The 24,910-nt window shown below is 32.8% G+C and overlaps 1 protein-coding gene and 1 long non-coding RNA gene across 2 annotated transcripts; both read right to left on the bottom strand.

Annotated features, from left to right (window-relative positions):
• Nucleotides 1–967: 967 nt before the first annotated feature.
• LOC136275462 (uncharacterized) lies at nt 968–7,509 on the bottom strand. Its single transcript, XR_010714034.1, has 3 exons — nt 7,212–7,509; nt 6,068–6,224; nt 968–1,408 (listed from the first exon to the last, which is right to left on the bottom strand). It is a non-coding gene; the product is annotated as an uncharacterized lncRNA (long non-coding RNA).
• Nucleotides 7,510–7,965: 456 nt separating this feature from the next.
• On the bottom strand, nt 7,966–18,853 carry LOC136275366 (cartilage matrix protein-like). The gene is made up of 4 exons (XM_066084264.1): nt 18,787–18,853; nt 16,756–17,316; nt 16,531–16,647; nt 7,966–8,294 (listed from the first exon to the last, which is right to left on the bottom strand). The coding sequence occupies exons 1-4, from the start codon at nt 18,851–18,853 to the stop codon at nt 7,966–7,968; spliced, it is 1,074 nt and encodes a 357-aa protein (XP_065940336.1).
• Nucleotides 18,854–24,910: the final 6,057 nt, after the last annotated feature.

Consider the following 24,910-nt stretch of genomic DNA (forward strand, 5'->3'; position numbering starts at 1 on the left):
AACATATTTGCTTCTATAACCTTTCACAAAATATCTCTCAGTAAAGGGCTACAGATTAAAGACTTTAGAGCCCTTTGGTCCCCTTTTTTAAGGGGCCAGCCCCTTTTTCTTGATATTAAATGAAAGGACATTTAATTCTAAACAATTTTTGTTCAACAATTGTTCAGAAAATCGTTACCGTTCTGGAGATATATTAGAAAGAAGGTTTTAGGGGCCGATCCCTTATCTCCTTAAAGGGGCCGTTTAACGAAATTTTGAAGGTTGCATATTGTTAAAAACATTAATTTGAACAACTTTTCTTCTGTATTGCATTACAAAATATTTTTTTCTTTCCGAGATATGGGTGATCGATATTTTGGACTTTTGGCCCCTAAAAACCCCTAATTACGTAACACATAATAAAATCATTACATTGCTTGGATACATTACTGTGAGATAAACATATTTGCTTCTATAACATTTCACAAAATATCTTACAGTAAAGGGCTACAGAATAAAGACTTTAGAGCCCTTTGGTCCCCTTATAAGAAAAGGTCTTGTAAATACAAACTTTTTTTACGTTACATGTCTTAACAAAATATTTTTTAGAAAAGAGATAATCAAATAAAACCGGAAAAAATGACGACGTTTTTTCCATCTCAATTTTTGGGTCCAGGCGAGCTTCGGGGCCTTTTAAGTCAGATCAAAATGAAAATAAAATTGCAAATCTACAATCTTTTGTCTACTATTCCTGAAAGTTTGAACTCAATATCTTTTATAGTTTAGGAGAACGTAGAGGGACAAGCGACCCCTCTAAAAATCGCTAAAACGTAAAATTCTCAAAAACGGAAGTGACGTCATCAATATGATAAAAAACCTATAAGGTTTAGATCATTATCTATCAGATCTGAAAGTTTCATGAAAATCGGTCGAGCCGTTTCTGAGAAATCGCGTGCACAAAATTTGTAAGAAAAAAAATTAAAATAATAATAATAATAGGGAAAAAGAAACCGTAGAATAACAATAAGGTCTTCCGTTGGAAACGGAAGACCTTAATAATAAGAAACAGTACGAAAACAATAAGGTCTTCCGCTGGAAACGGAAGACCTTAAATAGATAAATGATATCTAAATCACGCACCGAATAAAGTACAAGTGTAAAAAGTAGGCTTTTTGAGTTTTAAGACCAGTTAGACCTTGGCCGAATCAGACACGACTAAACTACATGCTGGGAGGAGGCATGGAGTTGATGAACCCCTGGTATCCCCCGATGTAGTTAGGGTCCGGCATGTCGTCGTCATGGTTACTCTCTCTGGCGTCATCACTGTTGTTGTCGTCACTGTTATGGTCGTTGTTATCATTGTTTCTTTTTTTTTGAGTTTGCATTGGATCCTTGGGAATTCCCGGTCCCATTTTGTGGCTGTATTGCCCTGTCATGTAGAAAAGAGATTGGTATAAACAATTTCATAGCAAATATGTCAATTTTACTAGAAGGAATTAGGCAGTTTTTCTATTCATTTTCTATTACAAAATACGGCAAGAAGATAATACATTTTTAACCATGACCTTAAGTTTCAAGAAATGACCGTGGGTCGTGACACGCCCTAAGGCCATTATAATTATAATTATAATCAATCTTTAACGAAGAAAAAATAGTGTAATATCCTTTATAAGGAACTTCCAAGGTTTCTTACTTAAGGAAGATATAAACCAATTATGTACTTTTTATTCCAATGACATTGAACTTCTAGGGTTAGAGTGTAAACAACATATCTCTAGGTCATGGTTTCGGATCCGTATGGGGCTTGTAGAATTTCCATCTCAAATTTTAACAATAATTTCTGAAAAGTTATTATTTTTGTTTGGCACCTTATACTTCAAATGACATGGGTCTTAAATAATACAAATAAACATTTTAGTCCCCACCTTATTATCTAAGTACGGTAGTTTTCGTATGATTTACATGATCGATAGGTGCCAATTTCCCTAAGTACAAATATGCTCAAGTACTATTATTCAAAGCAATAATTTGATCGAAAAATTAAGAGATCTTGGACACAAATAATTTATATCTGCTGCCAAAAAACGCAATGGATTAAACTTCATCGTAGGAGCCAAAAGACCGAGAGAGAAAAAGCGTTTTCAAATATTTTCATAGTCATAATAAGATTTTTAAAAATATTTCAAATATCATTCATAGCATAAATATAATGGAAAATCGATGTAGAAAATTATAGTCGAAGATTCTCTTGATCGAACTTTGGTCGAGTACTCGTATACATCCCTGTAGATAACTATCAAAAATGGAACTAACAAAGATGATGTTGTTTTCTGATCGTGTTCCTCATACATAAACAACAGGTTTAGTGGCAATACAAATCATCAAATTCTAGTTAGAGAATTCGACTTTAATCACCCAGTCGGTCGTTTTAATTTTTTACACACATTTACACTTTGTGTGTTACTTGCCCTAACAACACAAATACTGTTGTTTATAAATAAGAAGCAAAGAGTGCTTTAAAGTTTTATAAAACAACTTTTTGCGGATAAAACTTTTATAAATCATGTCATGCACTTTAAAATTAAGAATAAATGGTGTCAAAAATTTAGCAGACTTACGTCGGCCAGAATCTATTTCAAAATAAATCGATGATGGATAAAAGATTGGATACTTGTACTTTGATACAATAGTCAGAAGTTGTGTACAAATGTATTTATTAGCCCAGTCCTTGGAAGATAGATAGGTCGTCAAATTCCTGTGTTTGAATCAGTTGCTTAGAATATATCATTATAATGGTTTTATTTTAATGAGTTTGCATAGTATACATGCAATTTCAGGAGAGGGGGAGATACCTAATCGTTATTTACCAAACAAGAGGTCAACAGGATTTGACGGCCACCCGAGTACCATAGCTCTTAGATTGTCATGTCCAGGGAGTATCATATGTCTGCATTTTATTCATTAATACAATTGTTTTTCTTTTATCTCTGACTACCGCCGTATCAGTTGTCGATTTCTATTATTACACTAATTGCTACACAGAAAGCACTATTTATGCTACACCACATTCAGGTACAGTAAAATCTCGGTTTTTGGTTTTTCTCCTACCTGTGCAGGAGTAAAGAAGAGTTTTTAAAAAATTGCATATCTGGCACCACCTTACAAAATCCCCGGGTGGTACATGTAAATAAATGAATATCACAATTTACATTTTTCTTACCATAGAGATGCTTTACACCAAAAATGGTAACAATTGACATCTTTTCAAAAAGGAGTTTAATGGACGATGCACAACGACGGACGAAGATCAATGACAATAGGTCACCAGAGTGACTCAGGTGACCTTAAAAGAGGACATGATGAACATATTACATCGCATTAAGATCTTTCGATTGTCGTCTATGGGAGCATTACGGAATATATTACCGTTATCGGTTATAATATTAGTGTTATGTGATGCTTGGTTTCGCCAATATTTGTTAATTAAACTTGACATGTGTTTTATACATTTTAAGCAATGAAAAGTGAAATGACACTAATGTTTAACAATTTATAGAGGGTAGTTTGAGTTGAAATCGCTGAATTCAATGAAAAAAAGATAAAACCGTACATAGGAAAAGATGACAGAGACTACAGTTTATTATTTTTCACCTGGCAAGGTAAACATTTCTTTGCAGATATCGACAGGATACATTATGAGTTACAAATGTACCAATTTTTAGTGAGTTTGCACCATAATTTTAAAAGTTAAAGACGTTTTGTACTTATTCATGGTTGAAAAATTGTATCAAAATTCACTCTAAATGTGATGGTTTTCAAACTGGCCAGTTTAGATGGCCTTTAAATGTTAAAATACACAAATAAAGGATTGCGATTAATTTCTTTATAAAATTGCTTTATTATATAGAAATCAGTAAAAAAAAATTATGTTTGATTGGAGAGCAGTCGTCGCCATAACTGCCTTGATAGTGTACCTGCATGTTAGTTCCTACAGCATGAATAAAATATTTGCAACATACCAATATTTAAGTTCAATTTGAATGTTTACATATTATTCGTCAAATTTAAACAAATATTTCACAGATTTAACCATACAAATATCAAAGGTGGAGAAACCTTAAGGTCACCTTCAACGCCTGTGAAAGTAGCGATACTATATGGCCAAATTGGCTCGGACCAAAAACCTTAACCCCTGACCCAAGAGCCATAAATTTCACAATTTCAGTAGGAGGTGTCATTGTCGTCATAACAATGCAATTAGTTTTTAAAGCACAGGTGGAAGGAGAAGAAATATATTTTTTAGAATTTGGCCCTCTTTGCATATTAGGCCCCGCCCATGAGAAACCAGGCTTTGTAATGTCATAAATTTCACGATTCACAACTGACCTTGTAGGTTTGAAGAAAACGTTAACACTGGGCGCCCTTGATTTAGCTTAACTGGGTGTACATTGGTGTAAACATTTTGTTTTGTATATCAAGTGCACTTAAATGGTGTAGTGTACTTGTACTAGAGAAGTTATAAATAAATATGGCGGAAAGGGGTGCTGTTTTAAAGCTATACACGCTATAATTTGCTTCAAATTTGAATGAAGGGGAAAATGTGTTTGATTACTAATTAAAGTTACTTTTATTCTGTTAATTATAATGCTCAATTCGATCACGTAACAAATATATCAAATATTAAACAATAAAAAATATTTATTTTCCTGCCAGGAAAGTAATGCCTCCTCGTGAATATCAATCTATCACGTGATATCGACAGCTAAATTTAGCCTATCATACCAAAACTGGTGAAGGGTCAACATCCTCATATTTGTAATAGTTTCACAAAGGAAAGGATATTTTTAGAACAGCATAAATTTATCCGATATACGAGTACAAACAAAAGAAAAAAATACAAGCCTGTGAGTAGATATCGTATATCGAATACTTCCTTTAAAAAAAATGACGTAGACCTGTGTTTTTCCCCTATGTGCTATTTATAGATTATATAAGTGTTAATGCAGAAGTAAGGGTATCGTGAATGACAAACGTATTTTACTCATTACACATGTATGTATTTCAAATTAACAACTGTTAAGCATATTAAAAATCAAGTTGGATATTTAATTAGGCAAACAATAACGACCACCTAGTTCTCCGCGGACATGCGCAATGAGGTCGGTTTGCTCTTCCTTCATCAATATTCCTGAAAAGCCTATTTTCCTGGCAGGAAAATTAACAATTAAAAATCTATATCTTTGAAACGAGATAGAATTCACCCTTGTATTTTACAGACTAAGGATAACTTTTATAAGTAGACAAACACATGCGTTTTCACTCTCATTCAAAATTGACGTAAATTATAGCGTGTATAGCTTTAACAGACAATCTGTTGTTCAGCGACAATGCAAGGCTTTTTTCTCATATATATATGCAATAAAATAAAGGCATTTAAATTTAATTGCTTTCATACAAAAGACAACTTAATTGCAACTTCCAATCCGTAATATTACTTTAAATCATTTCTCAAGTTTCTAATCAAAACATTTGTCCGCCATATTGGTTTCACTTAACAACACATGCCCCTGACTCGATGTAGAAAAGTGTACACCAAAACGCTACTCCACTGCACTTGATTTACAAAAGTGTACACGCTGTACACCTTTTTGGAAAATAAAGCGCGCCCATTGTAAAATTGTTAACGGGAGGCTGATGACAGACGACGCAAGATGACAGACGAAGACTAATAGGTAAACTAAGTGTTTCAAGTTGTTTAAAAATTGAGTCAAAAAGCTTTTTAATATCATCTAAGTCTAGAACCTTTTACATGTGTTGGCCATAGTAAAATGTTAATAAGATTTTTTTCATGCATATAACCGTTTTTTCACTGCATCGATTTAATCAAAATTATTAAACGGTTTATAAGACATTTACAAATTAACATTTTTAAAAGGGATTTCATCAGATTTTTTTTACTTTCGTCAAGAAATTTTCTGTTGTGAATAAAGTCTGGTTTTTAACCGACATACAATAACAAGGCATCAGTTACTAATAAGTCAGTGAAAATAGAAAACCAAAACTTAAAAAAAAATTTTAGGGGACTTACTTTCTAGTCAGTAACTTAAAGGCGGCAACTCCTGCAGCGGCGCCCACAATGCCTGCTACCGCCACAGCTGCCGCTTTCCAGGTCGACACAGAACAGGTAGGTTTGTTGTTCATTAAAAGGCATTCTCTGAGAACTCCACAGCTCAGCTTGTCACAATCTAATGCCAAAGAATAAATTATTTGAGTTTGATAAATCCTAGACCGTAAATTCGATTGACAGTTCTTAGAGGTACATTTTATGACATTGAAAATATAATAATTTGAGGCGCACACAAAGATGCGCTGGTTTAAATTATAAATGCAACTTCCTGACACTTCTCTACATAATATCTCCAAACAACCAAATAATATCTATTTTAGATATGTAATGTTTAATTCAAATTTTTTCCCATCAATTTACTGATCTAAAAGGTAATATGCATAAATGTATGTATTACAATAAGCAATTTTTGTTACGTTTCAACTTTAATACTCTTAGGCCACACAAAGTTGATTTCTTGGTCTTCGGATTCTATGCCAAAAAAATATTTGGGCGAGCGGGTGATTATTTAATTTTAGAGTTTAAAAAAGGAAATTTGAAAATTTTTGGGCAACGTAAAAAAAGGGCAAGCAATTACATTTTATTTTTAAAATGTCATTTTTTCCGTTGGTATACATGTAAAACGGTGACTGTATTCGCCCTTGTATCAGACCCTCCTAATCGTTAATTTTATTCACACATCGGGCATTATTTACTTGTAAACCTTGCTTACAATCTACCAGGAATTTATTGGTATGACCAAAATAAAAAAGCACACTCATGACCAAAAAAAAGACAACCAAAATGAAGCGAAAACGGTACTAAAAATTCTGGGTGGGGAATTTTTTTTAATTAATATTATTGTTTTAAAAGCCCTTACGTACGTCCGCACGGATCCAGCGATCAAGAAATCAAATAAGTGTGACCTTAAGTATACTTGTCGTATTTTTCAGCACGGATGCCCTACATTTTACATTTATACAACGATACCTTCATTAGCATACACAACTAAATGTATAGCTGCTCTGGGCCTTGTTGTTACATTTGTACAACGATACCTTCATTAGCTTACACAACTAAATGTATAGCTGCTCTGGTCCTTGTTGTTACATTTGTACAACGATACCTTCATTAGCATACACAACTAAATGTATAGCTGCTGTGGTCCTTTTTCCGTACGAATTGTGGACGGTGCACTGGTACCTTCCCATATCGGCTGCCTGGACGTCTTTGATAGTTAGGGAGGGGTTCTGTGGAGTCCCCCCTATATATTTCCCAGACATACTGGTTGATATGATGATGTGATATGTATACCATTTCACCATTACTACTGGTGGGTATGATGCCGAAAAATTGCATGGCAATGTCACGTTGTTGCTCGCATTTACAGAATATGTGTAAGATCCCATCGGTACCAAATTTGGATTACCTGTTCAACAAAGTTAGAAAATTTATATGATTATAAGCGTGCCAATAATATATTGGAACATCTTTCCAAGTGAAACCGCGATCAAAGAAGAAGATATATTGTCTTTTAATATCAGCCATCAATTCCAAAGTTGTTTAAAATATCATTTTTTTTCTATGAAATACACCATCTTGAATATGCGTGCATATATAGTACCAAGTTATACACTTTTATCATGTTTTCAAAAGAAAGGATAATGACGTTAACTTATTTTCACATTGTCTAATTAGGTAACTCTTATATCTGTTATATATTCTTTATTTCTAGGTTCTCTTATGAAAATAAATGTTTCATTTCAATTTTTGTGATATTTCTAAAAACACTTTCATATATAGCAAAATATGACTGAAACTGCACCTAAATCTTTATATAGAAATTATTTGTTGCTATTCAGACTTCTACATTCTATGTGTTAACATTTTTTAAAAAAATCTCTGTTCTTTAAACCTGGGCTCAGATCCAGATGTATCATAGATGCGCTCTGTCCAATTCCTGCCGTATTTGTAGCTTGACATCTGTAGTTTCCTACATCTGTTACTTGAACGTTCTTTACGGTCAGATAGTTGCTACCGCTGTACTTCGAAGTATCTCCGGTGTTTACCACTGATGTGACACCATTTTTCTGGTATAACCAGGTGATGGAGTAGCTCGTTGGACTTGCGACGTAACATTGAAGTATAGCATTTGACCCTGGCGGAATTTGAAAACTACTAGGAGACCCTAGCGTTACATTGGGCAAACCTGCAGTTACAAAAGTGTAGCAGTTTGTTAAACGAATATATGACTCATAACCTACCCCGTAATCAATAGAGATATCAAAAACTACAATTCTGTATTAAAATTATAGTAACTTATTTCAAGATCTTATCATTAATCATTAGAAAACAAATTTGAAGATGGGTGGATAAGGCGTGTAAAATGCCCATACGCGGTCGGACAGGCTACTAAAAAATTAAAGTATCAACAAATCTGATGTGTTTTTTTTTAAATAATTTAAAACAATATATATTTAACGAATCATTGATTTGTAACCTGTAAGTATGTTCAATACTCGGAATATGTTGACTCAAACAGGCGTATACGTATCAAAACCTGCAAATATTGTCATTTTTTAGAACTTCAAGGCATTTTCTTTTATAGAGTGGGTCTGTGCTCCATATTTTTCTCATAGTCTAATTAAGGTCTAATGGAAAACAAACCGATTTCAATCAACAAAAACGTGGAGAGATGACCCACTATACATTAAAAATATCATTTTGTATCCCAACAACTGAACGTATTGAAAAAATAATACAAGTCCGGTAATTCGTGACCTTAGCCACACATAATATTTAAAAAGCCGCCTTTGTTGTGTCTGAAATGGCTCAGTGGTTAGAGTACCTGGCATAAGCTAACCGTATATATCTAGGGTTTTTATGTTACAGGTTCGATACCACCAAAATTTCCGACAATATTGTCTTCCGTCTTCAGCGGAAGACCCTTCTATTATTCTTTGGTTTCTTTTTCAATTCTATTATTATTATTAGGGTCTTCCGTTTCAAACGGAGTTTAAAAATTGATTTTTCCGGAAATTTTGATTCTGCGTCCTTGGTTTAAAAAAAAATTGTAATGTTCAAAGTAAAATTAACTCGTACCAAAAATAATTGTTAAGTCGTCCTTGAACGCATTCGGATTTTTTTGTTAAGTCGATCGTGAAATCAGAAAGGGTTTTGTTAATTCGTACTTAAAATCATTCGGATTTTGTTAAGTCGTACCAGGAATAATTCGATTTTTTCATCCTTTTATCTAAGTTACTCTTGTTATTGGTTCAAGAGCTCTGCTTCTTACAGGAACTTCCAGCTTTACTTCCGACATTAACGGAAGACCCACTCGTTGCTTTGCAACGAGCTTTGCTCTAGTTATTATTATTATTCTTTTTTTTTCCTTACACATTTTGTGCAGAAGATTTCTCGGCGATTACTCGTTCAATTTCCTTTACATTTTCAGTAAAGATGTCCCGCCGTCTTAAGTTTGTACCGCCGGAATTCTTTTTAGATTCACTTCCGTTCGGAAGTTATCGTCATTTTACGATTTTTAAAATTGAGTTTTGATGACAGGTTTTTCAAAAATGAGTAAAGATATTTGGCTGAAATTTTCAGAGATGAGAGACCTACTGTTTTTCTGGTGCGACACACTCAAGAAAATGTCCGCCGTCACTTCCTTACGTCATAGGAAGAAAATTTAAAAAATTTAATTTTTCGACTTTTTTATTTTTTAATATTTCTTTTTTATATTTTAACAGTTGGTAGTGACCCTCTTACTGATTCAAAATATGTAAAAAAAAATTTAAATCGATCAAGGCGTTCTCGAGAAATCAAGCGTCAAAGTCCTGAAGCGAGAGCCCGAGTAGCTCAGTCCATAGAGTTGTGGACATGGCCCAGGCGACCCGGGTTCAAGCCCCAAGTGCCGACATTTTTTTTTTCTTATTTTGCATAGATTAACAACTTCGTGTTAAAAGTCGTCTTTTCTACTAAAAAATCGGACGGAAGACCCACTCGTTGCTCGCAACGAGAACAATCTAGTTTTTCTTATTTTTTGTTAAATATATTAAAACCTGACTATAGTTAGAAATTTTGCTTTTGCAAAGTTGTATTATAATATATTTGAATAGAATTAATTGGGGAAAAATAAATTTAAAATTGTATTTCACTACTAAACCGAATGGGCATTTGTGCCATCTTATTCCCCCATCTTCAAATTTAGAAAACTAAAACTTTATCTGTGATTTTAAATTGTGAAGCCAAATAACTCTCCAAACCATACTAAAAAGAGTTTGAAAAAAGTCATTTAAGCATTAAATCATCATTTTACGAAGTATGTAGCATCATTACTGCAGCGGTACACACACACACATATTGAGTAACGCGCGTTTGCGAGAAATGTATATGCACATCAATACTGTTGCAGTTACATGTATGAGACTATATATAGACTGATTCGATGACAAAATATCATAACTTCTTTATCAAGCGTTGAAATACGTTTTTGATCTGCAAATGCCGATTCAAAGGAAAAGGAAAGTAAAAAAAAAAAAACATATTTTAAAAAGAGATGTTTGTAAAACACGTATGACCCCCTCCCTTAGAAACATCTGCGAAAATAATGAACGGAAACTACATATAATTAAAATTCCAAGGCAAATAACTCTGTCAAAGAATGTTTGATCGCACCGAAAATTAAATTTGACCTAGATATTATTATGATATACCTGTATACCAAATTTCATTTCATAATGTGCATCCTATGCGAAGAAAATCAACGGAAACGGCAAATAATTGAAATATTTCTACGCCCAAGGGGCACAACTCTGTTGAGAATTGCTCCATCTTATCCAAAATGGAACCTGACCTAGATATTATTATAATAAACCTGTATATTCAATTTCATTTCAATATGTGCATTCTTTGCGAAGAAAATGAACGGAAACTGCAAATTATTGGAATTTTTCTACGTCCAAGGGGCACAACTTTGTCAAAAAATTCTTAATCGTACCCAAAATTATATTTGTTTAAGATATTATGATAAACCTGTTTACCAAATTTCATTTTTTTATTATGTGCATTCTGTGCGAAGAAAATGAACGGAAACTGCAACGAATGGAATTTTTCTACGTCCAAGGGGCACAACTCTGATGCGATCGTTCCCAAAATTGAACTTGACCTAGATATTATTATGATAAACCTGTATACGAAATTTCATTTCAATATAGGCATCCTTTGCGAAGAAAATGAACAGAAACTGTTGGTGGACCGACCGACAGATAACAGCAAAGCAATATGCTCTCCCGTCTTCGAAGAGGGTCATAATTATACAAATGAAGTGGTTTAAATTACAAATGTATGGTTTAAATGCTGTTTTGAAGATTAACTACATAATTTAGCTTTAATGCACGACTGAAGTTAGAGAAATCGCATTTACTCGAGGCTGACAAGATGTAGAACTCTTTTGTATTTAAACTAAAACAATAACCTTTTTAACTTCACTCCATCTATTCAAGTTTGGTTTACATGTACAATGTACACAGTGCACTTAAACCCGCTGAATATATACAATAAAAAAACGCCGAGTTATGCCTTTTCTGCTATTCAAATATCCAAAGAAACAAAATTGACAATGTTTAGGCTCACAAGTCAATCTAAAGAATAAATATATATGTATTCATAAATATATGCATTTTTGTTAAATAATTAACATCTATTAATCTGCTGTTATTCAATGTTGTAAAAGATCTCGAGAAATACTTTTATTTTAAGTCAAGCTCTCCGCTAACTAAATAAGATTATAATTGTAATTGGGGTGTTTAAAATACATTCTCTACTTTTACAATATTATGCTATGCTATGGTATGCGATTTAAGTGATATACTAGGAGATTTCAATGCCGTGTAATGAGATTTGTATGCTATCCTATGAAAAATTATATTGAAGGGTTCAATGATATGGTATGGTATGCCATGACATTCGAACAAAAACGCCTCCTTACACGGAAGAGTTTTAAACATTTAAAAGTAAAACTATTGGAAGCAAAAGTTACCCACTAATCTGCAATGTGAACATATATTCTTTTTTAATAAAAGCATTTTAAACCGAGTTAAAACCATGTTCTATGTTATGCTATGGTATGATATGACGAATAAGAATCTATGAGATTGTATGCTATGCTATGAGATTTTAGTACTATGCTATGGTGTATGTTGTAAAAGATATGCTTGAAATGACTGTACCAATTATGTCGAGACATTTTCTTTGATTGTTACGATACTTTGCATCCGTTGACAATTGCCAAAACTACACGGAGATTCCTCGGACACTAACCTCCGATTTGAGATTTCAACGTTCATGCTCCGTGTGAGGTTGGTTTGCAATTTAGAGGAATGTCAAATACAAAAGAACGGTCTCAAATTGATACGGTTTCAAAATTTCCATAGTTTGCCATTTAGATCAAATATCATGACTTGCTAATACTGACACTATGTTGATTAAACAAACCGCAATAGATGGTGTGACGTCATAGATTAATTTTCAATGGCAGCTCCTATAATGGCGGAAATTTAAATTAATCGATCGATTTGTTTTATTTATTCATTGTTCCAGGGAACACAAATATGCTTTACAAATAAACAATGTAGCAGTTGATGATTATTTGATTTATTGTACAACATAGTTTTGTCCCCTTTAAAGTTAGATAATTCCATCTGAGGTACAAGCGGCCTTAATTCCACATCGCCTAAGCAATAATATGCAAAAGTAAGCACTTCTGTTTTATGCCATTAAATAAAAACACATTGGAAAGGTAGTACAGTGGACCTTGAATTTTTTTTTCGAATTTCTACACATATAAACGTCAAGCCCCTTCATTATTTACGTTTAATGAAAGATTTCTTAAAATTCTCTCTAAAATTCTATTTTAAAATTCAACGGCAAATTCCACTTAATCCTACTTTTGAAATTAATGATTTGACACTACTAGAAGAAGACTTTTCAAAAATGCCAACAAGTACTCAATGATTCATAATTATCTCCCCTCGAAAGAGGGTATGTCCTCTCATTTAAAAAAAAAATGAATACGCTTCACCTACGATTACTTTGTGTCTAGTTTAATAGTTAAAATTGGCCTACCAATTCTGGTAAAACAATTTAGAAAACAAGAAAAATTTAGACGGCCAGAGAGACAGACAAATAAGTTTTCAGCTAAGGGGAGCTGATACGAATCAAAGTATTGAAAGCCGGGCTCTTTTTGGTGTGTCTTTATGCATATTGTGTAGTATTGTGGAAAATTCATGCGCATTGTATGTGTCAAAAATGCATAGTCTTGTTTTTAAAACACGTTATTAATAAGAAAATTTTAAAACATGGATAATTCTGTCAAATTTTTTAAAAAAGAATGAAATGCCAACACTTTTGACAAAACGTGGCTCTTTGTGTAACTATCTGGTATAGCGGAAGCTTTTACTTTGACGCTGTTTGGTTTTATGTTTACTTTTAAAGTTACTTTTTTGAAGCTATTTATAGTTACATTGGCAATTTGTCTGCCTACGGCCAGGACTTTCAGCAGAGCCCGGTTAAAACGATATTAAATCACCCACAATGATTTTGAACTCTTGGTTTGTGTCTGTGTAACCAGATAGCCATGCTTTGACCTTGAATTGTTGGTATAATTATTACAAATTGGTCACTATGATACTTAATTATAGATGGTAAGATTCTGCGCAATGAAAAGTGGTAAGGATAAATAACAGAATGAAATTGTTGACCTTTGTAGCACTGCGTAGTATTCCTGAATGATGTTGTACAACCAGGTACAATAATGTCAAAATTGGGAGTTTATAAATAAGTTTGACGATTCTGTGTCTGCATAGATAGGTCTTGTACTCTATACTGAGTTATGTTTCGCATGTTATATATATTCTTTGTAACCTTTTAAACCATGAACTCATGTAAACTTTTATATATGACCTTTTAATATTGTACTTAAGCAATGCGCCATACTCAGGAGACTCAAAGCCTGCATCTCAACAATCTTAGTCTTAAATGTTGTTATTAAATCAAGTACACAATTCGGGCACAGTAAAACCCAAATTAAAAATACAAGTTATCAACAAATTGTCATTATTTGCGATCCTGTGTCTGCAATGAAGGCCCATAAAGCAAGTTAGCCATGTGTTGCTTTTTCCATCTATTTAACCTTTGCACCTTAAAGCCACGTAAGAACGAATGTATTATGCGTAAGCGATGTCTCATACCCTGGTGGGGGACTCAGAGACCCAGGACTCGGAGACTCAAAACCTGCATTCATACTCTTAGATAAACAGTTCTGACAGTTTTGTTTCTTTAATATTAAGAAAAAAAATATAACTCTGGAATTTGAACACTAAATTTTCACTTATGGTCATCGTAGATGGGCCGAACTGTCATAAGTGAAATGATATAGTCCCCTGTAAAATGATGTTTGATAGAATTTCTTATTTTGGGGTTTATAATTCTATTTGTGACTAAGATTTTTATTTTTGGGGGGAGATTTTTTGATAGAACTTAATTATTTAAAAAAGGCTCAGAATTTTTTTAGTATCAATTTGGATGTGAAATTGGGGATTTTGATTTAGATTTTGAATAAGAGATCTTTGATTTGGACTGCTTTTAATTGATGTTGTAACTGCTTGATAAACAACAATTGGACTTGGTGATTCCTAAGTTGAGTTGAACCTCAAGGAGATCAAGAAGACGAACGGCTTACATCTGAAGTTACACAAAGATATGCGACTTCGAATATGTCGTCTTAAAGTTGCTTTTTTAACATGGGTATATCTATATATCTTAGTATGTTGTATGAAGAAATACTTTACACATAGACTACTAAAATTGGAAATTTTGAAAAGCGGGTACAATACATTGCAAAACAAGATCACTGCTAAGCAGGCATCCATAATTACCACATTTTGTTTGTTGTGTACAAGTTCATTAAGAGCGTTTTCTTTTGGAACTCGAGTTTTCACTCTATATACCCACCTCTTGATGCTCACCCACAAATTAGGACGAACGGAAAAATCAACTCTTTGTACTCTCCAAAATGGAGGTTGTCAATAACATTATGCACCGTAAATTTGAATATTTAAATTTCGAATAAAAATGAGATGCGTATGTACTTTTTCATTAATTTTCCCTTAAAAACATCAAATAAAATTATATAATACTTCATATTGTTGTGTTTACAATAGCATTTGAAAGTTGTGTTCCCCATTTGTACATTTTAAAAAAGGAACATCAGGTATCGGTAATGAACTTATCTTTAATCATTAAAATAAAAAAAATAATAAGTTTAAATTAAAATTAATTTTGTTATAAAGAGTTCTTACAATTTTTATAAGAATCAATAACTTTTATATAAATCGAAAATAGAAACATCATACATTACTTTGTATCTGTACACTGTTTTTGAAAGATGTTTAGATAGAATTCGTTGTAAAACAAACAAATAGAAAAATATAAAATAATTATTTGTTTCAATTTTTCTTTAACTATGCACAACATATGTGGGTTTTTTATAATTACATACGTACTCAACGATATAATACGTAAATTTAAAATCTTGAAGTCGTCTGATGCACCCGTGTCCGCCATGTTGGAGAGTCCTTACCCTCCTTAGATAAAGTAAACTCTCGCTGTTTATCTCAAAAACTCGCGACTAGATACCAATCTCGAGTTCCAGAAGAAAATCCTCGATGTTATATACTTTAGATTACGTTGGGTATCTCGAGAAATGTTTTACTGATAATTTTAATCAAAGTAGTGAAGAGCTGGCGGGAGTTGATTTTATTAACCGGGTTTTCAAACGGAAAAATACGCTTATTAAATTGGTGAAAATGGCGGGCCGGCTGCCAAGAGGGTATCCTCATTGTATGGATAACTCCTCTTACAGTTTTCAAGATAGGAAATTGTTCTTTTGCAGATCAGTTGAACATAAATCAGAGGTGTGCATAAATTCAAACATTGTTCTAGGTCAAGTTTTATATTGGGTTCGATCGAGCAATTTTCGACAGAGTTATGGCGTTTTGACGTAGAAAATTCGAGTTATTTGCAGTGTCTGCTCATTTTTTTCGCAGAGGGTGCACATATCATATGAAATTTGGTATGCAGGTTTATCTAAATAATATCTAGGTCAAGTTTGATTTTGGGTATGATAGAGCAATCTCCGACAGTTATGCCCCTTGGACTGACAAAAATTCCAAAGATTTGCAGTTTACGTTCATTTTCTTTGTGGATGTTTTCAAGGGAGGGGGGCATAAGTGTTTCACAAACATATCTTGTTCAAAGTGCGTTGTAACACAATAAATAGAATAATACCTGTAGTTATGATAAAGTATGAATTCATAAAGTAGACGAAAAACACTTGGCTTTGCCTTTTTAAAAAGGGAACGTGATCAGTTAATGAACTTTTTTACCTGGCACGTAACAGATGGGGTCTGTAATCCCTCCTGGACAATGACACACGTATTTTCCAAACTGGTCTTCACAAGTTCCCCCATTTAGACAAGGTTCCCCAAGACAATCATTGATAGCTACAAAATAAATTGTAAATAAAATATAGATTTTTTACTGTATATAATATTTTGTTTTCCTTTTTAATTTGGTATTCAAAATTCAACTTAAGAAAAACAAATTGATACCATCTGCACACGTCCTATTGGATAATTCCTCCGATATGAGATTTAGCACGTCAAATGTGGTCAAATATGTGTAGTCGTTGTGTGTAGCCACTGAGCGAAGCACAGCGGAATTCACACCTGTCCCAACACCGACGGAGAAGATGGTGACTCCCATTGCTTTTAGACGTTCGGCCTCGTCAGTAAGAGGGCTTTGGCCATCTGTGATTAAAACTGCTATCTTTGCTGCATCCGATCTTGCACCTCTAGTTGTTGTAAAAGAGTACATTCGGGCATAGTCAAGAGCACTACCTATGCTTGTTCCACTAAAATAATGATCGAAGAAACTGATGCTAGAAATAGCTGACTGAATACTTGACACAGTTTGATATCGGTTCAAGGGAAAGATTTCTCTTGCAGACGATTCAAAATTGACCACGCTAAACTGATTTGTATCGTTTCCAACACTGAATTGGCCGACAACGGTGCTTACAAAAGATTTGATCCGCTCGAAATTGACTGAGCCAATGCTGCTAGGTTCGTCATCAAGAAGAAAAACGATGTCCCCTTTTGAGGCACACGATCCTAAAAAAAGTTAAATAATTTCATTTGTCATGATATGGTTCCGATACTTCTCATGTCATTTTTTATGATGACTACATCTTCGTTCGCATACTGTCTTGAGATATATGCCGCTTACCTGCTGGGGTTTTTTTTGGGGGGGGGGGATGTCTTAAGCCCAATTAACGAAATGTATATAAAGTCGAGGGCTTGTCATGATCCAAAGAAATAATTCTCTAACCTGGCTGTTAAGTGAGGTGTATTTTCCTATGCTTTTTTAAAAAAAGCAATGACCGCCAGTTTACAAATGCAGTTTTTGAATCAGATTCAAAGTATAAAAGTTTATAAAATCTAATGGTTTATACCAAACGGTGCAAATATATTTTGTGATGGTATTATTTCTGAGAAGAAAATGTATCGTTATTCATGTTTTTAATCTTTTTAACGTGTTGAAGATTGACACGTCAGGATAAAACTATAGCTACAGAAGGTAAAGGAAAAATTAACCTGTTATTTAATAATCTAGTCAACCTTGAATTTTACGTATTGTAACATGTTGACATTTTATGAGTTTACATGCAAACGAGTTAATCTGTGTACAACCCGGCTGTGAACTGTATTACTGAGTTAGCACAGGTAACAATTTTATGTACAGTGTATATCGGGCTCGGTGTTCTGTCTTTGTACCTACTTGATTAGAACCATTTTAGCAAGAGCTTGGACTTTGGGTAGTTGGTGTCAAACTGCAATATGACGTATGCATCTCTATTTCATTGTAGGCCACTCAGCCATTGCTCTTTGAAATTAACAAGATTTGTCTGGCTTTTGAGCTAAGACTACTCAATCGGTGTATATTTCACCTGAAGCCAGCATCATTTTTAACTTGCTTTGACTCAAGAAATAGATAGTTACGTCCTATTGAAAGTCCAAGGCCTTGTTAAAATAGTTCTAAATGTAGTTTAGATTTGAGCATACTTTTGTACAAGTAAAAGCTTTCGAAAAAGCTTGCCTGACTAAACAAAATTATTTAATGGAATCATGCATGTATCAATTAGGCTATCTTATCAGAAATGAATTTTAATTTTCGCTGCTGATATTAGAACATGTACATATATATCACTTGAAAATCAATTACTTTATTAATTCATTTTTTTAGAAATGTACACATATCATATGAGTGCATGTAAGCTTAAAAGCTGGAGATTAGTCATTTTTTTAAATTTGTATTTGTTATATTAAGATGCAAAATCAACTGAATGGCATTTTTTAAAAATCTCCAAACAGTATCATTTATTATATAAAGTTACGAAAAGTGTCTGTTGCAAAATAAGTGGGAGCGGGAAGCAATCCCCCTTACCCCAACCCCCGATGCTAAGTGCCTGTGATGTAAACACACGGTGCGCTTTGGGGTATTCGCATGATCCCAACGGACTCGTCCACTAATCGGCGCGCCAAAACTTAGAATGAGACATTATCGCGCGAAGCCCTGCTTACCATTCACGCAACGGCTGAGATCTTGATCCAATTGTTTGAATGAACCCATCCACTGGCAGAGATCCATGGGGAGGGGGTCAGATGATTTTTTTTTGACATTTGTTTAGTAACAGCTACATACATGTATACGAGTAATATAATCTATCGAATTAACAAACACACATGATTCGTAATTGTTAAATGTAGTATTGTACATTTAGTAAGGCACGGGAATTATGACCCCTTTTCAAGATTTATGAAATCGCCCAACTAAACGAAAATCGGGTCACACCCCGCTTTGGCGATTTAGTTCCTCCAGTAAACACTCCAGCTGTATGAATTTTTATTTGTTTTAATCCAAACAGATAACTTTCTTAAATAATGATAATTCAACAACAATTGTTACTTACATTGTACCGTAATAGACAATATGTTACAATTTGTTGCGATGCCCCCCCCCCTTTTCCACCGATAAAAATGGTGGAATGCTGATCTATTTTTAAATCAGGATTACATACGTGCATTGTATGGTGAACATCCCTTTTACTTGTAAACAAATGCTCGCTGTTTTTATTACATCCCATATATCATTTTCATCAATTGTGAATGTAAATGCTGCGCCTTAAACATGCATCAGTTAATCTTTTTTGTGAATATCATGATATTGCTTGCTCCCATTGTCTGCACTGTTTCGAAGAATGCAACTTTCAAACCTTGGATATGCCTGACGTCATGACGTCAGGCAATAAAATATACGAAATATGATAGCGTAGCAACATTAATATTGAAGCTTGATGTCAGAAATTGAGAACTTAGGAGTATCACCCGTGCTTACGGGACATAATTTATATTTTCACTTTCAAAATTTTTATTCGTTTCTTTCATTTACGTAATTTTTTTTTATTTTTTTTCGACTAGAGTTAATGTAAATTATTAAGGATTTTGTTTCAGTGTTATATATTCCCCCCCCCCCAACTTTTACTGTAAATGGAGAATATTTTATATAGTTCTGTTCCTTCGTTTGTCTATACATCAATCTGTTTGCATTTCCGGTTATCATAAATAAATTTTACAGCAAACTTTTTTTTTTAAAAAAGATCTTCGATTTTTACGATGATTTAAAAAAAGTCTAAGTGAAAATTATGATTAAGAAATAAATCAAGGTTTTAAGTAATGGTGATTCTTCCTTTCGGAGGACTTCTGTCTACATGAGCCAAACTCTTGACTTAATGGTTTTTATTACACAAGGATGTTTATTCAAATATTTTCTTTTCTTTTTTTTTCTTTCTTGACTTAAGAATTTAAATTTTTTCTCCGTTACCAATGCATCGGGACAATATATTAACAATAACATTGATTTTGGTATTAATACATGTATCAGCTGCTTAATTATGAATAAAAAATAGGAGAGGATTCCTGGCCTTCTTATGAATTATGTAATTATAAATCATGGTAAGTAAAAGGTTATCCCCTCTTCGCATTACGGTTTGTGTTGATTGTTTCATTACTTCATATTTTAAAAAATCATTGAAATAATTTTGATTTTTAGCATCGAAAACGAATATTTTAGCCATCAATGTAAATTAGATAAACGACAGTGTCACTATATTGTATTAATAATAATTATGATAAAGAAATAAGAGAACATACAATACTCACCATCTACATAGGACAACAGACTGGACCATATAATCATTACCACAATATTGAATACTTTCATTCGTCGCCTATCATTGCAGGAAATCATGTTTATGATGGTCTTTGGCCTTCGGGCTTAATGTGCACCATTTGCAAAGAACTGTAGATTTAAATACAAGGTGGTCAATATATTTAAAGAGGGGTGTTTCTTTTCAAAGACCACTCGTTGGAGACCAAATAAACGTCATCACCACAATGGGAGCGGTACAAAAAAATCTAATACATAATAAATACACGTCTTATGCCATCCATTTATTAAGTAAATTTTCTGTAAATGTAAATAGCTACTTATAATAAGTATATTGATGCTCAAATTCATGATTGATTTTTTTTTCACAATTACCACAAAGATAATTTAATTACAATAAGAACACATATACTTTTACATCTTTCTTAAATTGATAATATCACTCTTTTTATTTTTAATTTGAAGACATGCATCTTTTACCTTGTCTGGTTTTATAGAAAAATTTAAACAACTAATTGTGAAAAAATTAAAGTGTGTCCTTTATTAAAAACAAAGTTCATTCATTGTTGAAAACGTTATGCTTAGTGTCATCGAGTTCTTTAAAATGCATAATAAATGTTGAACATCTAATTTTAAAAAACCTTGTGGAATGAAATGAATGCTTCCTTTGATTAACAAGATAAAATGAATAACATGTAACACATTTTATCGATGTTCATTAAATATATGGAAAGACATGCAAGATATCTATTTTGTCAAGGAGATTTGTCAAGGAATGTCAAACGCTCCCACAAATCTGGGATACATTCAATAGATATTTGCCATTAAAAGTGTCGTTAATTATAAAATGTAACAAATTAATAAGAAAGAAAATTCTAAGTCTGAATGTTACATATTTTGTTGAAATATATGTGTGATGAATGGTTCGAATTCCAACAATTTCATGAAATAGTATAAGATAAAACATGTTTACATGTATATCTTCTTTTGTGCATATAAGTAACGAAATAGCTGTTTGGGATGGAGGTTACACATGTAAATATTTAGATGTGTTTATTATGATACATGTACATTCAAGTTGATGTTTGTAGTTTTTGGTAGTTGATTTTAATCAACTCTCCTATTCAGTTACTCTGGCAAAACGGAAATGATACGGTGTATTGACTAACGCAAAAATTATCACTTATGACAAGACTTAAAAGTTGAAAATAATCGATAAATTCGATGAAATATATTTAGAAGCATTAAATTTCAAGAAAATTTATCTATAAATGCATGGTAGGGAGAAGAATTATGTTTGTAGTTGTACGCATTTCAGCGCCAAAGTTCAATAAGACTCGTTCGCTGACATTGATAATCAAAGCGCCCTTTAAAATTGCTTGAGTATACAATTTTTTGAGATATATTTTGATTACCGATACAAAATAAGAGCAATGTGAAGGTTGACTGCGTTAGTTCTATCTTTAAATATTACACAACATGATTCATAAGGGGTTTTCCGTCTATAGCTCCAAATTCTTGTCGGAAAAGCCCGTAATTCATATTTTAAAAAAGGTGCGTACTTATTTAAATACAGCTACAGATACACTACTTGCCATGCGAAATTACACATCGTTGATTTAAAAAAAATAATAATCAGTAAAATCAATTCCTGTCAGTGCTTCAGTACTTTGGTTAATAATGTTTCATATTAATTTCCCGTGAAGTAATAACAATACTCTATCAAAGGGTTGGAAAATATGTTTAACTTAAAGGGAACTATATGAGGCATTGTAATAGAGAGTAAATTAGAAATTGAAAGTTCACTTAAATGGCCATATTTTTCAAGGAAATTGTCAACATTTGGTATTCTTTATCTCAGAACTTCATTTACTTTGTTGCTAGTAGACAGTGGATTTTGTTAAAGAACACTTCTTTCACACATTTACTTTCTTTTTAATAACTGATATGGTGTAGTTTGTATTTAGAAATTAGTATGTCAGTTTGTCACACAGAATGCACCAAATCATCCAGAATACCAAAACGGTCGAATTTTATTATAAATGATGTTTGTTTTCAAATTCGTGTAAGAATTGCCAAAAGTTACATAATTTGAAGTAAAACTAGTGCTTTTTTTATTAAAAAAAAGAAACCCTAAGTTACGTGGTGCCTTTACCTTGATAATATCATGTACATGTATATTTTGTAATATCGTTTCTTATTTCTAGTGTTAAACTAAACCTCATCTCTACAAATTGAGTAAACGTTTTATTGTGGAAAGCCCTAAGATTCTGAGTCATACAGAGTTGATGGGGAATGAGGTGTTCACTTAACAGGCCATGGTTTTTCTTAACCATCAATGGAATGGGCAATATTTAATCAGCTTTTCATCAGACATTTATCCACTTTGTAAGTTATCAGAAAGTAGACCTGGGTTCTTTTTTAATGTTTTGTGGGGGTTTATTATTTTTCGCTCATTACACTTTCCTTATCTTATTACGGGCCGCCATAAGGCGGTTCATTCTTTGATATACATTTAGAAATTGTAACTGCGTTTCTGCGGGACAGCTTTTTCTATAGAAATCATATTGTGCTTATTTTTATGATCAGAAGTAAATTAGCATGAAGAAAGATGTTTTATGCCTTTTAAAATATATTACATATATTTTGCTTTACTCGTAAATGTAAAGTAGGTCATTAACTGTCGTGTTAGGCGTGTTTTTATCGAGACTATACTCTATTCGGAAAATTTTGCAGTTTTCCATTCATATCAAAACAATGTATCGGGTTCGGTATCTGGGACATACTAAAGACTTGAAATACTAAACACCTGAATGATATGAAGTTTTATATCATTGATATAATTGAATGACTGTGTTTATCTATTATATTTTCATTTGAAATGTGGTAATAAAATATCATGGAATGACATTTATATCAATTTTTTACGCAAAGATATGAAAGAACTGAAAATCTGAATTGACCTGAAACTTTTAGCTAACCTGATTTATTTTTTTTTTTTTTTTTTTTTTTGAGAACCTCATGCAAATAAATGACCATGGTTATCTTCATAAGATGAAGGGTAGATAAAATTCATAATTCCATTGAGGAAAAAAAATTATCCGGCTTATCTTTTTTTACTGGATGAGCATGGTCTTACATGTACCTTTAAAAAACTCCTTTTCTATTTTATTATATGGTTCCTTGAAATTTCAAAACGTGTTGCTGAAAATATTTTAAAATTTACTATTAAAATTAGTACAACCAACTTGTTAAATTCTTCTTTGTGGTGTGTTTTTATGTAAAATTAATAATGATTCATACAACAAATATATTTTGTGCGGCCCATTTGACGTTTGCGTCAATATATAAATAGTGCCTGTTTGGGAGGGTAACAGTTGAAATTGACACCCCGAGAAAACCATTGTCAACCGACGCGAAGCGGAGGTTGACAATGGTTTTCGAGGGGTGTCAATTTCAACTGTTATCCTCCCAAACAGGCACTATTTATTTTGTTATACTGAATGTCTTTTTTAAAATTTTTAAGAAAATTTTAGGCCTACTGCTTTTATATAGGAATAACGTGAATTCTACAGCGAACCGTACGCGCATAATTTTCGCGCATGTAATATTTTTTAATGTTACCCGTTGCCAAGTGCGTTGCTAACGCTGAGGGTAATAGTAAATATTAAAATGCGTCTTAACCAATCAGATTTCAGTATTTAACATGAAAGTATAACAATATGATTTATTGTTATTCTGTTATAAGCAAAGTATCGATAAGTAAAGTTTGAACACATAACATAATTGTTCTTTACATTGTATTTATGATGCAAAACGTTTAGGGCACATTAGTATTTTATGGACAAAAAATGTGTGTCTCAAGGTTATCTTTGAATAAAAAATAATAGGGCTTTGTGCTCGGGAAATACAATTTTTTCTGTGAGAATAAATCTTAATGTTTCCCCCACGACCATGTAATCGATCTATAGATAAATAGATATATTATCCACGCTAGTTCTTGGTTTTAAAACTCTAATAGTTTAATTATCACTAACAATTAAAGCTGAACAATTATGTTGTTATGTTTGATTTTATTTTCTTGAATAAGAATTTCTTAATATTTCATGTTATAACATATACTGGCAAATAGTCATAAAAGTGATTCGATGTTTAAGCGAAGAGTCACTGAAACAATTATAGTATACTTGCAGATCAGAGAAGTAAACACTCGGTCAGCTGACCGGTCATTCTAGCAATTCCCTCAAACCCTGCCAAAATAGAGTTAGCAACATAGTTTCATTAAGTTAAGTATTCATCACTAACCACTTAATACCGAGTTTTAACACATGAAGCAGACATCAATATTTTGACAATTAACTTTGAATTGTTACACAGTTGCTATGGCTTTCAATGGATAGTAAAAATAAAAGCGGCCATTGCTCTAACGCCTCCCGTCAACTAAGTTTAAAATACCGTTTGCAATATAGATAGTATTTC

The sequence above is a fragment of the Magallana gigas genome, chromosome 5 (genome assembly GCF_963853765.1).
Source record: "Magallana gigas chromosome 5, xbMagGiga1.1, whole genome shotgun sequence".
Taxonomy (NCBI): domain Eukaryota; kingdom Metazoa; phylum Mollusca; class Bivalvia; order Ostreida; family Ostreidae; genus Magallana; species Magallana gigas.

What these genes read in the sequence shown, in the direction of transcription:
- LOC136275366 (XM_066084264.1), bottom strand. Translation starts at nt 18,853, where the DNA reads ATGGATCTCTGCCAGTGGATGGGTTCATTCAAACAATTGGATCAAGAT. An exon ending in TCTCAGCCGTTGCGTGAATG is followed by an intron (nt 17,317 to 18,786) that starts GTAAGCAGGGCT and finishes AACTTTTTTTAG; the next exon opens with GATCGTGTGCCTCAAAAGGG. An exon ending in CAATAGGACGTGTGCAGATG is followed by an intron (nt 16,648 to 16,755) that starts GTATCAATTTGT and finishes TTTATTTTGTAG; the next exon opens with CTATCAATGATTGTCTTGGG.